At 33.5% G+C, this 14,981-nt stretch overlaps 1 protein-coding gene across 2 annotated transcripts; it reads right to left on the reverse strand.

Annotated features, from left to right (window-relative positions):
- Positions 1 to 57: 57 nt before the first annotated feature.
- On the reverse strand, positions 58 to 5,895 carry LOC117928869 (4-coumarate--CoA ligase-like 6). Of its 2 annotated transcripts, XM_034848942.1 has the most exons (6): positions 4,753 to 5,895; positions 4,099 to 4,288; positions 1,979 to 2,124; positions 1,156 to 1,223; positions 556 to 658; positions 58 to 324 (listed from the first exon to the last, which is right to left on the reverse strand). In XM_034848942.1, exons 1-6 carry the CDS (start codon positions 5,854 to 5,856, stop codon positions 208 to 210), a joined length of 1,728 nt encoding a protein of 575 aa, XP_034704833.1. In that variant the 5' UTR covers positions 5,857 to 5,895; the 3' UTR covers positions 58 to 207. The 2 variants fall into 2 exon arrangements, with proteins under 2 accessions (XP_034704833.1, XP_034704842.1); XM_034848951.1 differs by lacking the exons at positions 58 to 324; positions 556 to 658 and adding an exon at positions 859 to 1,065.
- Positions 5,896 to 14,981: the final 9,086 nt, after the last annotated feature.

Genomic DNA, 14,981 nt, shown 5'->3' on the forward strand with positions numbered 1-14,981 from the left:
TTTCAAATGTAAAAATTTGAGGCTGGGAATAGAAAAATCCTTATTGAATAAATCAAATTGAAAAATCGTGGGATGTGTCCTTTATTTCTCCCTTTATGGGTCCATCAAAATTGAACTTAAAATAAATAATCTCTATAATGAAGTTAATTTGGCTCTAAAGGCTCCGGCCTATACCCCTGTCCGCAACAACAAAAAGAGAGAGAGAGCTTAAATTCTAGAAATCATCAATAAGTGCTTTAGTTCCCTTCTGAGGATCTTCCCAGCTGCAGACTTGGGTATGGAGTGTGTGAATATAACCTTTCTCACCTTCTTGTATGGTGCAACCTGCCACAAGAAAACAAAAATAGTGTTTGAGGGGTGTTGGCTTGTCATCGTTGAACAACCAATTTTCCTAAAAATTTAAGCTTGTAGGAACCAAAACAAGCTTTGACACATTGTTGTATTATCGATTTTTTTAAAAGCTTAAACTTGCAAGATTTAAGTTCAATATACATATCATGCTTCTTAATAATCATGTGCAGAGGTGATGAAAATGCTTTGCTCAAAGTGGCAAACCTGTTTCTCGACATAGTTAATAATAGCTGCCTGAGAAAGAGCACTTCCAGGTCTCTTAACTACAAATGCAACTGGTACCTCCCCAGCCTCCTCATCCCCAACCCTGTAAATTGATAACAAGGAACGACACACCGGGTCTGAAATCACTTATTCAAAAATTATATCATGCAGTTACATGGAAATGAAACCATTCCAGTTGTTAGATTTCAACTACTAGTAGTTGGTGTATGTGATCTTTTTTTTTTTTTTTTTCATTTTTTTCTTTTTTCATTTTGTTTAGCTTGAAGAAATGAACTTACTACAAATTTTGCTACAATGGCTGCTGAAAATATTCCACTTCTGTAATTATATGGGATGTTACTATTATTTTGTGGTGATCCAGCCATTAGGAAAACATATTTTCTCTTTTAACACCTCAACTCAACAACGCTATTATCGATTTCAGGTGGCGACCAGGACCACATTTCTGTCAGATTATAGCAAATCTGTTCATGTATTTGCTTTCCAGTGCTACAGAAATGAAATAAAAATATTTCAATTCCGCATTGTGTCAAACACATGGTAAGAAATTATTCAAGTGCATAAAATGATCACACATACCCAGCCACCGCAGCATCAATTATTTCTGGATGTGATATCAATATAGACTCCAAATCAACAGGAGCAATCTGCAAATATGGAACATGCCAAACAGGAATTTGTTAATCATAATAATCATAGTGCAAACATACTTTTATTAAGTATAATGTGCTCCTTCCATGCATTTATTATTTGCCTCGTCACAAATAATACTTGTAACCCTAAGCGTATATTTTCAAAAAAATTTGAACACGGAAATTAAGGCATAAGTAAAGCAAACTACATCTTGATAAATTGTTCTGTCTAAAGAAAAGCCAAAGAATAGCAGTTTCTGTTGTCACTTCCAATAAAATCACTGCCTACATGTATGAAACAAATAGCCTTCTTTTAAATTTACTTTTCAAAAGCCAAGGATTCATAAGTGGGTATTAACCTATGCTAATAATTTTTGTGGATGGAAATGCATTCGAAATTTAATATTATGAAGAGAACAGAAAAAAAAAAAAAAAAACCTTAAAGCATTACCAAGTAATAAATATTAGAGAATACCAATTAGAATCAAGGAACAAAGTCATTTCCTTAAACACAGAGACCAAGGGGCTCTGCTGCAACCACTTCATCAATATAGCCTATTAAAACAGGTTTAGCTTGCAGGTGCAAGATAAATGGTACTTCTATCCTAAAGAAAAAAAATAAAAATTTTAAATGATGATCTAAAAAATAATAGAACTACCTCATAGAACACATCTTGTTAAATGGGAGACGCATCTTTTTGAAAATTTCAACTGAAACAAACAATTGTATTGTTTGGATAATTATAAGATATGAAAAATAAATTATTCACCTGAAAACCCTTGTATTTGATAATCTCTTTTATACGAGAAAACATATACAAGTACCCATCTTGATCAAACGAAACAATGTCTCCAGTGTGTAGCCAACCTTCTTTATCAATTGTTGAAATCGTTGCTTCCTCATCATTTAAATATCCTGGAACATTAAGGGAAAATTACCAAATCCCTGCTTTAACATGGACCTAAGCAGTTGCCAAAGAAAAGGAAAAGGACATGACTCCATTTGTTTTCTAGGATAGTATGGTGAAACAGTTCCCTTTCATTATCATGGAGATGCAATACTAATAATCAGTTTGTGGGATTAGGATTCAAACTAGAGCCCTCTAAAAGTGAATTCAATTGAAAAATGATCATGAAACCATAAACAGAGTTTATGGTATTAGATTCATTCCTCAAAGAAATCTAATGAAAGGAAGTATCTCTCAAAATAGGCACCTTATCTTGTTTGGGAGAAGGAGATATATGCAAGGATTGGCTTTGACCAAATCTAATATGATAATCAAATAAAGAAGTAAAAATAGTTATAAATCAAGAAAACTGAACTGGATCCTGTGAGAAAGGTAAATAAGTTTTATATCACATGGCTCAATGAGAAGGATTTCAAATTCCCATAAAGATGATGGTACGTCATACCCTGTTGAACTCAACTCAAAAAACTTATTATAAATACCCAATGTCTCAATTAAACTCAAAACACCAAAAACATCATTTTTTTCCCCTTCCATTTTTTGACATTAAGCTACCTAGGGCCATATTTTAGTTGAAATGTTGGTCTATTATGACATATTTCCCAACCTCAAACCAAATCCTTTTAGCCTTCCTCTTGTCCTTGGAATGTCGTATCTTTGTTAATATGATTTATACTTTCTTATCCTTCCCTTTTATTCACTTAACATGATCTGCTTTTTCTTCCATTATCCGAACAAGTTTGGAAAAACATCTTTGTCCCCATTATAGAACTCAACTTGTGGCATAAGTCATCATAATCTTAATTTTATCCTAATTACAATTTTCTATTTCTTTTTTAGCACTATACATGTATTTCTTCCTAAGTTTCCTCATTTCTACATCTATTGAGCATTGAAAAAGACTTTTCACATTAACTGGCTTTAGAACTTCCCCATTTTACCATCAAGTTCCTCTTGATGAAAGTTTGGATTCTATAGGTTTCCTTTTGCAACTCTTTTGATACAAGAAGTGATTTCATCACATATGGTTTTGATTTTACACCCTCTTTCAAAATCCATTTCCTTCTCTCATATTTTTGACCTTTTCTCCTCTCAAATTTTATAGGGATATCCTTGGGCAACTATTTCCCCTCTCTTCCATCTGTTAAAAAAACACACCTTCTAGTATAGTCTGTGTCCTGTTTAGCCTTCAACTCCTATTTGTTGTTTATTTTAATATGCAAGTAAGACTAAACATAAACTTGATCCTTTTTTGTGACTGATTTGAACATACATGTTTTTTTACCATTTATGAAGGTCAGCAAAGAGCCTGTTTGGGAGTGATGCATGAAGGATTAGAAACATATCATAATCTTGGAAGTGCTTTCTTCCAAAAATTAAGCATTTGGAATAATTTTAAAAATCTAGCAAATCATTTAAAGTGATTCTTAGACAATCACTTGTTATGTGGTTCTTCTAAAAATCATTTTTATGTAAAATATTACCAAAAACACTATCAAATGCCTATTTTAGTTTATATCTAAACACTAGGAAATTATCCATAAAAGCATCTCTGATTCAAGTTCTCCCAAAAAAAGCGCTTTAGGCAAAAAACACTTATACCAAAATCACTCCCAAAACAGGCACTAAACATGTGAGTGATTAAAAAAAGTGTGTCCTTGCTATTAGAAGACAAAATATCACTTCAGAATCCAGGATTCTCTCTATTTGTATAAGATTCTAAGATCATATCTTGTGCCTTATTGTTTCCTAAAATCAAAACCCCATGTTGCTGCCTGGTTTTGGAATGCAACAAGCAAAATTTTGAAAAATTAGCAGGATTCCCTTGTTATATGGGATTCGGCAATTTTACAAATAACTGAAATGCATCAACACTGTGACCAATAGTATCAAGGTTCCAGAGAACTGAGAATCTTTGTTACCTTTCATTATACCAGGTCCTTGTAGCCATAGCTCCCCACAGTTTCCAGGAGGCAATAGAGAACCACTGCTCAAATCCACCACTTTGGCTCGCATGTTTGGAGCCAAAAGGCCTATTGAAGAATAATTCCGAAGCTTCTTTGTATTGAACCCACGAGTTCCTACTGCTGTGGACTCAGTCATTCCATAACCCTGGAAGCATACAAATTTACTTCAAAACATTCTAAAACTTGAGGGAAAAAAAAAAAAAAAAACCAATGTGAGCAGTTATATTCTAGTAGTAGCACATGTGCATCAGGAACTGAAGGCTTCAACCAATCAATGATGACAAAACCTGTTTTTGTATCCATAAACCAAATTTTAATCTCGACAAGAGTTCATGAAAAAAAAAAACAAGGGCAAGAAAAGACATGGGGCAATCTTCCCCTTCTTATTTGAATGTGTAGGTAGAAAAATACCAATACAGATGCAGACCTTTTAATCCAGGTGATTGTATGCATGTTATAGTTCAGATTTTCTTCCTCCTATTTCTAGGCAACAAAACACAAGCAGGGGGAAGTTTCTCAGCCACCAATAAGTAATGAAACAAACACACTTGCTCTAGTCATTGTTGACCCTAAAGATGTTGTCAAAGGAGATCAATGTAGGTGATGTACCTGAATCAAATCAACATGTGACAGAGTCTGCACAAATTCCTGTATGCTTTTCTGAGTCAAAGGAGCAGCTCCACAACAAACCTGTTTCAAACTCCCAAAACAGCGAGCTCCAGCAGCCCTAGCACTCTTTATCAATGCCATCAATACTGGTGGGACGACGGGAAAATGCGTTACTCTGTATCGATCAATGGCTTTCACCATCTCATTAGCATCGAACTTCCTCATCACAACAATAGCAGAGCCCAATGATATCAACCCCGTCACAAAAAGTGACAGCCCATAAATATGGAACATTGGTAAAACAGCCAAGTAAACATTCTCCGACCCCGAGTTCTCATACAGCGAAGCTTCAAATCGAACAAAAGTCTCAACCATAGCTATGAAATTCCCATGCGTTAGAACAACAGCTTTAGTTGAACCCGTAGTACCAGACGAGTACATTATTGCTGCCACATCATGCTGATTAATCACAGGCCTAGGACAACAATCCGGGTCACCAGAAATTAGCCAATGGAAAGTAGAAAATTCCTTGGATTTGGAATTGAAACTCCCATTTTCTGGTACTCCAATGACAGGAACACCTAATGCTTCAAGTTTCTCCGATGTCTCAGGCACAGTAAAGGCCAGACTCAAACTACAACCAACTGTTTGTTTCCTGATCTCACTGAGACTGCTTAGAGGATTCATGGTTGTTGCAATTCCACCAAGAGACAGAACAGCCAAGAAAATAACAGGAAAGTAAATGGAATTAGGCAACAGAAGCAAAATTACATCACCTTGTGAAAAGCCCATCTGGTGCAGACCAGAGGCCATGGATTTCACCAGTGGGTGCAGCTGTGAGTAAGATATGGAAAACCCGGACGAGTAATCAGTGAGAGCTGAGACCCCATTATGGTTTTTTGAGAAAATGAAGGAGACTATATCAAGATGTGGGTCTGATGGAATGGGTAGGGAAGGATATGTGCTGCTGTAGATGCCTGTTTCTGGTGAAAACCAGTGAGGGTGGCCATTTGGGTGTGTGCTATCAGAGGCTCTTTGGGTGTTGGTGGCTTGGTTTTGTGAGGAGGCACAGGCATTCAAGGGTGTTGCCATGGATTTTTTCATTGAGCTGGGGGCTCAAGAGTTTTGAGTGGGCAACAGAAAACAGAAAGTCTGAAAAACACAAGAGCCAAAGAGCAGAGAGACGTTATACAGCAGAAGTTAGAAAACACGGCATGTTACGAATACATAAAAAGCCGTATGTGTATGGATTGCCTTCGATAGGAAGGAAGTTTGTTAGATGTCAAAAAACCAAAAATATGAGAATTGTACAACACGATCGCAACCCACTTGTGCACATCATAATACCCACAATTATTATATTTAAATTTTTTCTTTTTTAAGAAAGAATTATATTTACTTCACTACATATCCGCAAATGCTATAATGGAAATACATATACACATGTATATATATGTGGTTAATGTATATTAAATTTATGGTATATTTTCAATAAACAAATGGCTGAGAACTTTTTTGGTACAGCCCTGACCCATGTGTTGTGCTGTGCAACAAGAGTTACTGCACGCCTAAGTCCCTTTAATCCCATGACTCCATCATTTCTGCTTACATAACACACAACTCAGTCTCAAACTCTGTGTCTTGTCATACCAATGGCACGCCACCGCGAACTCTATTCCTCGCTTTTGGCCTCCCATCGCCACCTGGTCAGTCGGTCATTTTTAGAGATCAAAAAACGTCTCTTTGGATCAGTTTGATAATTATTTTGCAAAACGGTTTTTAAAAATAGTTTTTTAATTATTTTTTTGATGTTTCATAAAACAAAAATATGTTTTGAAAACCTAAAATATTTTAATATATTTTTAAAATGATTTTTATATTTGAAGTTTTATTTTTAATTATTTTATATATTTACATAATTATTTTTTCAAACTGTTATCAAAAAACAAATAAAATAAATAGAAAACAATTAAATTTTTTTTTTATGAAAATGTCATATTTTTTGTTTTTGAAAATAAAAAATAAAAATAGTTTTTTTTGTTACTAAACATATTTTTCTATTTTTTTGTTTTAAATAATAGAAATATATTTTCAAAAACCGTTATCAATAGACCCTTAGATATCTGAAGGCATAGTTGGAAAATAAATAAATAAATAAATCGAACCACTCCTAAATTAACCAACAAATAGCAATAGCCCTGAATCTTAAGAATAAAACAAATAAATAATGGTATTCAAAGGAGAGAGAAGGAAGAAATATCTGTGCCTAGGTAGGTAGTTGGCCTTGTTCCTTTGTTTTCTACTAAAAGTCCTGATTCCCTGTTTTAAGCTATGCCACATTCATAATAATTTAACCATCCCACTCATTACCTTTTTCCATGTTTGTCCCGGGAGACGTTGAAACATGAAGTAAGAAGCTAAATGTGCTTATTGGGCTCCTTTTCATGACTAAAGCCTTCCAAGTTCCACCAAAGCTCTCATGTGAGACAAAGACGTGGAAATTAACTTTCTACGACAAGCCCAATTGGAACTCCATTAATCAAGAACTAATCCATCGTTTGTACACTGTTCAACCAAACAAATATGTCCACATTTATCGCTCAAGCTTCTCTTAATGCTCAAAATTAACTTATATGTATTGTTTCATCTCAATTGATATCACAATAATAAGATCTAGTATGATAACACTTAGAGGGGGTGAATGGGCGTATTTCAAAGATTTTAATACAATAATTGAATTTTAATATTCAATTAATCACTTGAGAGATTAAAATAACTAAATTCAATTATTCACACAAATGAGACAAAGGATTTTACATTAAAAAAAAACTCTCACACAAAGTGTGGAGATAAAAAATCATAGAGTCTAGGACTTTAGATAAAAAAATCACTATATGAGATAGTAATACAAAATTTTACTTGATAGATGTTACCTAAGACTTACTTTCCAACACTATATCATAATCCATGTTCATGATACAACACCTCAAGTGCTCCAATGGATTCACCTCAGCTCTTGAGGAGGGTGTAGGTCTCTCCAACAACCTAGAATTCATTCAAGGAATCTTTAAAAGCTTTTAGGTATAGTAAGGCAAGTTAGGGTTTTTTAGAATGAGAACATCAAATCTTAGAACACATTTAGGTAGGGTATATATAAGTCAAAGGGCCTAAAAATCATAAACGAAATTTTCTTAAAAAATAAAATCTCAAATTTCTAAACAACGAATTGCCAAAATCTGGCAATTTTTGGATTGAGCGATCAAGTGGACTTAACCATCACTTCAGCGCTTCAAGCACTCAAGTACTTAAATAAGCGTTTGAGTGTGGCTTAATGCTCGAGCATTGGCTTAGTGCTCAAGCATTTTGGCCAACATTTGAGTGTTCCTGCCAATTTTTCAAAAAATGTTTTAAATAATTGCACTTAATTCCAAGTTTCCAATCCAACCCATACCACTTCAAAGACTAACTTGCCTTTACCTAAACTTTTTTAGACTTATCTTAGTGGCATTCCAGTTGATTGAATAGTTAGTGTCTAAAAAGATCCTATGCCATAATGAAAAAAAATAAAATTGCAGCTAACAAACAATATCAATGCATAATACACCAACACCTATTAGTATTATGTTTTCAATAAAACCTTGGTGTTGGGATTCTAGTTATACCATCCTAAGATAAACATCTAAAAGGGAGGTGAATCAGGTATTATATTTTTTTTTCTTTCAATTTTTAATAAATATTAACTATGATTTAGCAATAATATAATAAAAATAACAAATAATAATTGCATATAAATAGAGTAGGGAAAAAGAAAAATGCAAACTCAAGATATATATATATATAGTGGTTAGGCACAACACAACCTATATTCACTCTTCTCAAGCTCTAATTGAGTTGAAAGTTCCATTTATCCAAGAGTTTTAAATTCAAAGTCTTCAAATTCTTTACACTTGGATTTTTGGTTATAAGTGACCTTTTAAAAGCCTTAAGAGATGAATCAACATCCTCTTTATGCATTTTCTCTTCTAATGGTTGATCGCTTGATTTTTTTTCATCGTTTATTGGATCAAAACACAATTTATAACCTAATTCACTATTTTAGAGTAGCTTGTACCCGATCAAAAGTGGTTTTAGTACAAACTACTATAGTATAGTGGTTTTTAGGTGTCATCCACTAGGATGGATTGTTCTTGGTAATTAAGGTTTGAATGAGAGGAGAAGAAATGATTGTGATCAAGTGAAATTGATTTGAAAATTTATGGTGAAAAATCAATTTAACAATGGTTTCTAATTGAGAAGAACAATGGAATGTGAAATAGAAGAAAATTAATAGGAAATGAAATTCTTGGAGTTAGAATTTTCTAGAAAACAAATTCCATGGTGAATAGATGTTGAGATCTAATTTTCATCAAGTTAGATTGAAAACCTAAATTCTCATTTAAACCGATTTTTGATGTAGCTTTAGGTCTAGATCTAATTTCTCTTCAAATTAGGTTATTTAGTCCAAGAGATCAATTTAAATCATATATTCAATTCATCTTAAATTATCTTCCCATTCACATAATGCAACTATTCAATATCATCAAATCTAACTTTAAGAATTTAATAAATCTACCTAGTTTGCATTGCAATAATCATCCAAGACATTTTGAAGAGAAAAATCCCCAAAATTTAATTAATCAATCAATTAAATCAAATTACCTTTGCAATTAAAGCTCATTTCTCTAATTCACCATAGATCTTACCTCTAGATTCTCCTTGCTTCGAGAAAAACGAGATTTAGCCACTTATGCTTGGAGATTTGATCTCACAAGGCATGTTTGGCTAGTGAGAAAATGAAGGAAAATAGAGAATTCTAGTGAGAGAGAAAATCTGGAAAATTCTACAATTAGAAATGTCCAAAAAGCTCTTTACATGAGAAATTCAAGTTTCTATTTATAGGCCAAGGTCAAGTGGACACTTGGCAACCTCTCATTAGTCTTCTAGAACCTTCCAAATTTAAAGACATCTGGAAGTTTAAAATTTCCCATGAAATCTGGACATTTCGCATAAGATATTCACATTTCGCACAATCATGCAAAATTCTAAGGTGAGTGGTTGCAGTATGCTGAAACACTTTCTGGACCATTTCGCATGAGAGTGCGAAATTTTCACATGATCATGCAAAATCAACTTACACATCTTCCTTAACTTGAAACCAATTTTCCTTATCTGGTTCATTTCGTACAATCATGCGAATCTACAACATTTGGTTTTTGACCTTCCCTTTGTTATTTATTCCATTTCCTTGTTTTGATTCCACCTTAACTACCTCCAATTAGGTTAAATCCCGGTCTAAACCAATTGCATTACTTCTTTCATTATGAATTTGGATCATCATCAACATTATTTGTTCTCTTCAATTTGATTAATCTCTTTTGTCACCAATTTATCAAAATCATACCTTGAAATAACTCCAAAACTTCATAAAATTTGTTAGTAACTCTGGCAAGGGCAACAACATGTTAATTGAGTGTTTTATGCATAATTACTACTCAAAAGATGTGAAACTCAAGAGAATTATTATTTAAAATATGCTTTTTTTGAGTAGTAATCAATGGTACTTCAGTTCTTTAGATCATGCCACCATCTCACTGTTATCACATAACAGAATCTTAGATGATATAGCTAAGAGAACTACCGATAAGCGAAAAGGCTTCCTTTATTGCCATGAAAATAGCAAAAAACCACTTAGAGTGTACATATACCCAGGCTAGAGTTCTTATCATACTAAAGTCCAATTTCCAGATACCAAAGGAGTACCAAAGATACTAGAGTATATGTTTGACATCTGTCTAAAACTCTAATTAGGAAATGGACTAATATCCACTCATTATTCCTACAACAAAGCAAATATCTGGTCTACCACATAGCATCACATACTTAAGGTTATCTTGCCTTAATGTGATCTCTCTCCATAGATGTCCAAGGACATTATTGTAAAGAAAGACAACTCCAAATCCAAAGAGTAACAAACTTATTTTGGTAACCACTCTTAATTATAAATTATCTATCATGAATTTCCAAAATTAACTTATTTTCTTTGAATTGGAAATCCTATGCAAAATAAGAAAAATAATGTCTTAAAAGAATTGGAAAATAAGAGCTTTTCCTTGAAAGAAAGTGTGGACCCGTATTTTTCACAATGCGTCCCCACTTGAAATGGTGAGACTCACTTTTGATCTATGAAAAAACTATATTTTTATTAAAATTTGGAGTTGCCACTTACTTTTATTTTTATTTAAAAGGGGAAATCAAGTAAGAACAAAACCCTTAAAATGACTCTCGACTTTTGGAAAAGCTGTCTGCAAAAAACTTGAGTCCGGGTTCGAGGATCAGGTTACTTATTGGGAAGGTACCTTTGAAGAGGTAGCATCTATCTAAGCCCTAAGGCGGTCTTTACTAACTGAGTTAAGGGAAACATGACGATAAATTAATTGATTTTAGATACCAGAAAGGGCTAAGGTGATTTCAAAATTCTACTAACATGCCAAATAAGAAGTCAAATCGCAATCATAAAGAGGAGTTAGGATGTATACTTAAACTGCTTCTTAAGTGCTATCATGAAACACCAAAGTTAGGTCAGGTATTATATCACTTAACATGCATTTTATCAAAGGAAATCAAACAAAAATCAAGGTACCCAAAGCAGTATCAAATATGGATATAGTTCACTCGAAATATTCTTTTTTCCAGCCAAAGGAAAGTGAAAGTTGCATAGTGTACCTGGATAGTATATTCTAAATGCAAATACACTTGCGATATGAATAGAGAGGTTAGGACAAAAAATGATGACATTTAATTAGGAGAGAAAAACGTGACATGCATGATCATAATAAGATGTTTAAAGCCAAGAATTATCAACAATGACCTTGTGAAATAGCGAACTAAAAAACATTTTTGCCATACATCTAAAAACCTAATGAACTATAAAAAAAAAAAAAAAAACTAAAATACTTTAATAAACTAAACAAAATAAATTAAATTAAAATGAATTTAGGAAAAATATTTTACCACATAACTAAATAATCTAGTAAAAATAACTTTAACTTAAATCACCCAATTAAACTAAAGATTTTAAAGACTCCAATTTTTTATTATCACAAGAAATTTAACTAAAACTAAAATTTTAAACGCTCTAACTTTATCTATATTAAAATAATATCTAAAACTAAAAGTAAACAAAATTCAATTCTTTCATTAGCGTTAAAAAAAATATTGAAAATTAATTTTTTTTAAAACTCTAGCTTTTATCTACATTAAAATAATATTTAAAACAAAAAAAATTAAAAACACTAACTTTCCTATTAGCATTAAAAAAAAAACAAAAAACCTAATGCTTAAATTTTAAAACTGTAACTTTAATCAACCTCCTACACAGGTTTTTTATCCTTAAAAAAATCAACCATTATATTTATCATTTTTCACTATCATCAACATGCATTTTAAAGCAACCATTACATTTCAATTACACTAATTCATTTGATATTTAAAACCCAAAACGTTAACACACACAGTTACATATTATATTACTTAATATTTAAAACCTGAAACACTAGCTCTCACACAACCACATATTATATTACTCATTTAAAACCTAAAACCTAAAAATTAATTAGAATAACAATTATATATTATAATGCAATTATATGAAACTGCCACCACCACTATACAACAACAATTATTCAAAAGTATAATAATATAATATAATATAATAATAATAACAATAATAAAATCATCTCAACATTACATATTATGAAATTATTCGTACTTGAAATTCCACGGCCACTATACAACAACAGTTTTTAAAATAATGAAATTAAATCACTTTGAAATGGCAGTAACAACCTCAACCTTACAGAAATGGCAGTGGTGTTATTCATAATGATAGGAAACTTAATTAGTAGTGGCTACGCGTGAGGGTATGGCTGCCCCATCTTCAAAATTTTGGTGCCTCCTTGATCCTTTGTGTGTGAGTGGCTCTTCCAAAAGCGCGTGTTGACTTCCTAGCCATATGATGGTGTGGCTACCTCCGCTTTAAAAATTCTGTGTATGAATCCTCAAGTGTTCTGCCATCAACTAAAACATCAACTTTCCGAACAAATAAATGGATAAAATCAGAAAACACAAAACAATCCACTTCCAAAATCCAAAACCCAGAAGAAAAAAAAAAACTATATAGCACATCTCTCAAAATGACCATCATTGGAACCTCGTGCCTGAAAGGAAAACCTGTTGGCTTTGACCTATATATTTTTGGCAGCAAACACTACCCATATTCTTTATCAATCTCCTACCAATCTCGCTTATAATTTACAGCTCACGCATATCTCTTGTAACCATTATATAATATAATGAATCACAAAGGAATAATATGCTCTCATTTTTCTATCCTTTTTGTAAACCTAACATGGTATCAAAGCCCTACTTGCTATAAGTAAGCTTTGCACAACACATCCAATAGCCTCTATCATCATTCCCATTTTTTTTTATTTCTCTCTCTATTCATAGTTTTGAATCATGGTTGATGAGTTTTCTTCATCCTTTGCAAATCCTGTAGTTCTCACAACAGGAAACAATCTCTCATTTCAACCAAACACCCTTATTTCCATCAATGCTGCCACACAAATGCCATTCAAACTCAGCAAAATGAACTATGCATCTTGGAGAGCACAGTTCACTAATCTTCTCTTTGGATATGATCTATTGGGCTTCCTCGATGGCACAACTCTTTGTCCTCCCGAAACCATCCTACAATCTGGTTCTACAACGCCTATCTCCAACCCCGAGTGTAAGTTATGGAAACGACAGGATAGTCTCATTCTCTATGCCATTCTTGCGTCAGTCACATGGGTTGTTGCCTCACTTATCTCCTCTACTATAACTTCTCATGAAGCATGGTAGAAATTGGAGACCACTTTTGCAAACCGATCATGAACCATAATGCTTAGTTTACGTAATATTCTGATGAAGACAACAAAGGGTTCTCAATCCATTTATGAATACATGCAGACCAACAAAATCATTACCGATGATCTTGCTCTCATGGGCTATCCTCTTAGTGAAGATGAAATTATCCTCCATGTTCTCAATGGGCTAGGCAATGATTTTAAAGAAATTAGTGCTACCATTTGAGCCAGAGACTCACTAGTGACATTCAAAGAACTTCATGACAAATTACAGGATCAAGAAGTTCTTTTGAAGCAAGATGACGCCAGCAGGGAAACTCCACCAATCACTGCTCAGTTTCATTACAAATTCTCTAATAATAAGGGAAATAGTGAAAAAATTGGTTAGCATCCGGGAGGCAATTTCAACAACGAAGGATCAACCAGTAACTTTGGCAATAGAAATATCTTTGACCATCAGGGAAAAAAGATTGTTCAAGGTAATCAATAATTTTCCAATCAAGAAAATCTCCATCCCCAACAACATTTCAATTCTTCACAATGAAGAATTTGAAGACTAACTATGGAGGAACATAGACTCAATTCATTCTATGATACTCTTATTACAATGAAAGAAAGCATAAATAAATAGCCTACAGATATGAGACAATTCCGGACTGGTATACTATCACCGGACGGAATTTCCCTTACATGGAAAGAGAATAAACTCTTACATGGAAAGTGAATAAACTATTACATGGAAAGAGAATAAACTCTTACATGGAAAGTGAATAAACTACCTTGCTAGAATTACTCCTAAATCAATTATAATAAAGGCAGTATATTTCACTAATTTAGGGAACTAAATAGAGGATGCTAAATATGGGGAGGAACGCACAGGATGGAAGGCGACGTGGGCTTGATTTCCAACACTCCCCCTCAAGCCGCGTTGTAGATGTTGATCATTCCAAGTTTTCCTGTCAGATCTTCGAAGTTAACTCGAGCAAGAGCTTTTGTGAGAATGTCAGCCGTTTGACAGTTTGTCGGAGTGTAGCTGACTTTGAAAACTCCTTCTTCAATCTTTTCCTTGATAAAGTGTCGATCTATCTCCACGTGTTTAGTTCGATCATGATGAACCGGATTCTTAGCGATACTGATGGCAGCTTGATTGTCGCAGTATAACATCATGGGATGCTTCAATGGAACCCGTAATTCTTCTAACAGCCTGTTCAACCAGATTCCCTCGCAGATACCTTGTGCCATAGCACGAAATTCTGCCTCAGCACTGCTACGAGCTACCACTGA

Source organism: Vitis riparia, chromosome 2 (assembly GCF_004353265.1).
Source record: "Vitis riparia cultivar Riparia Gloire de Montpellier isolate 1030 chromosome 2, EGFV_Vit.rip_1.0, whole genome shotgun sequence".
NCBI classification, from domain to species: domain Eukaryota; kingdom Viridiplantae; phylum Streptophyta; class Magnoliopsida; order Vitales; family Vitaceae; genus Vitis; species Vitis riparia.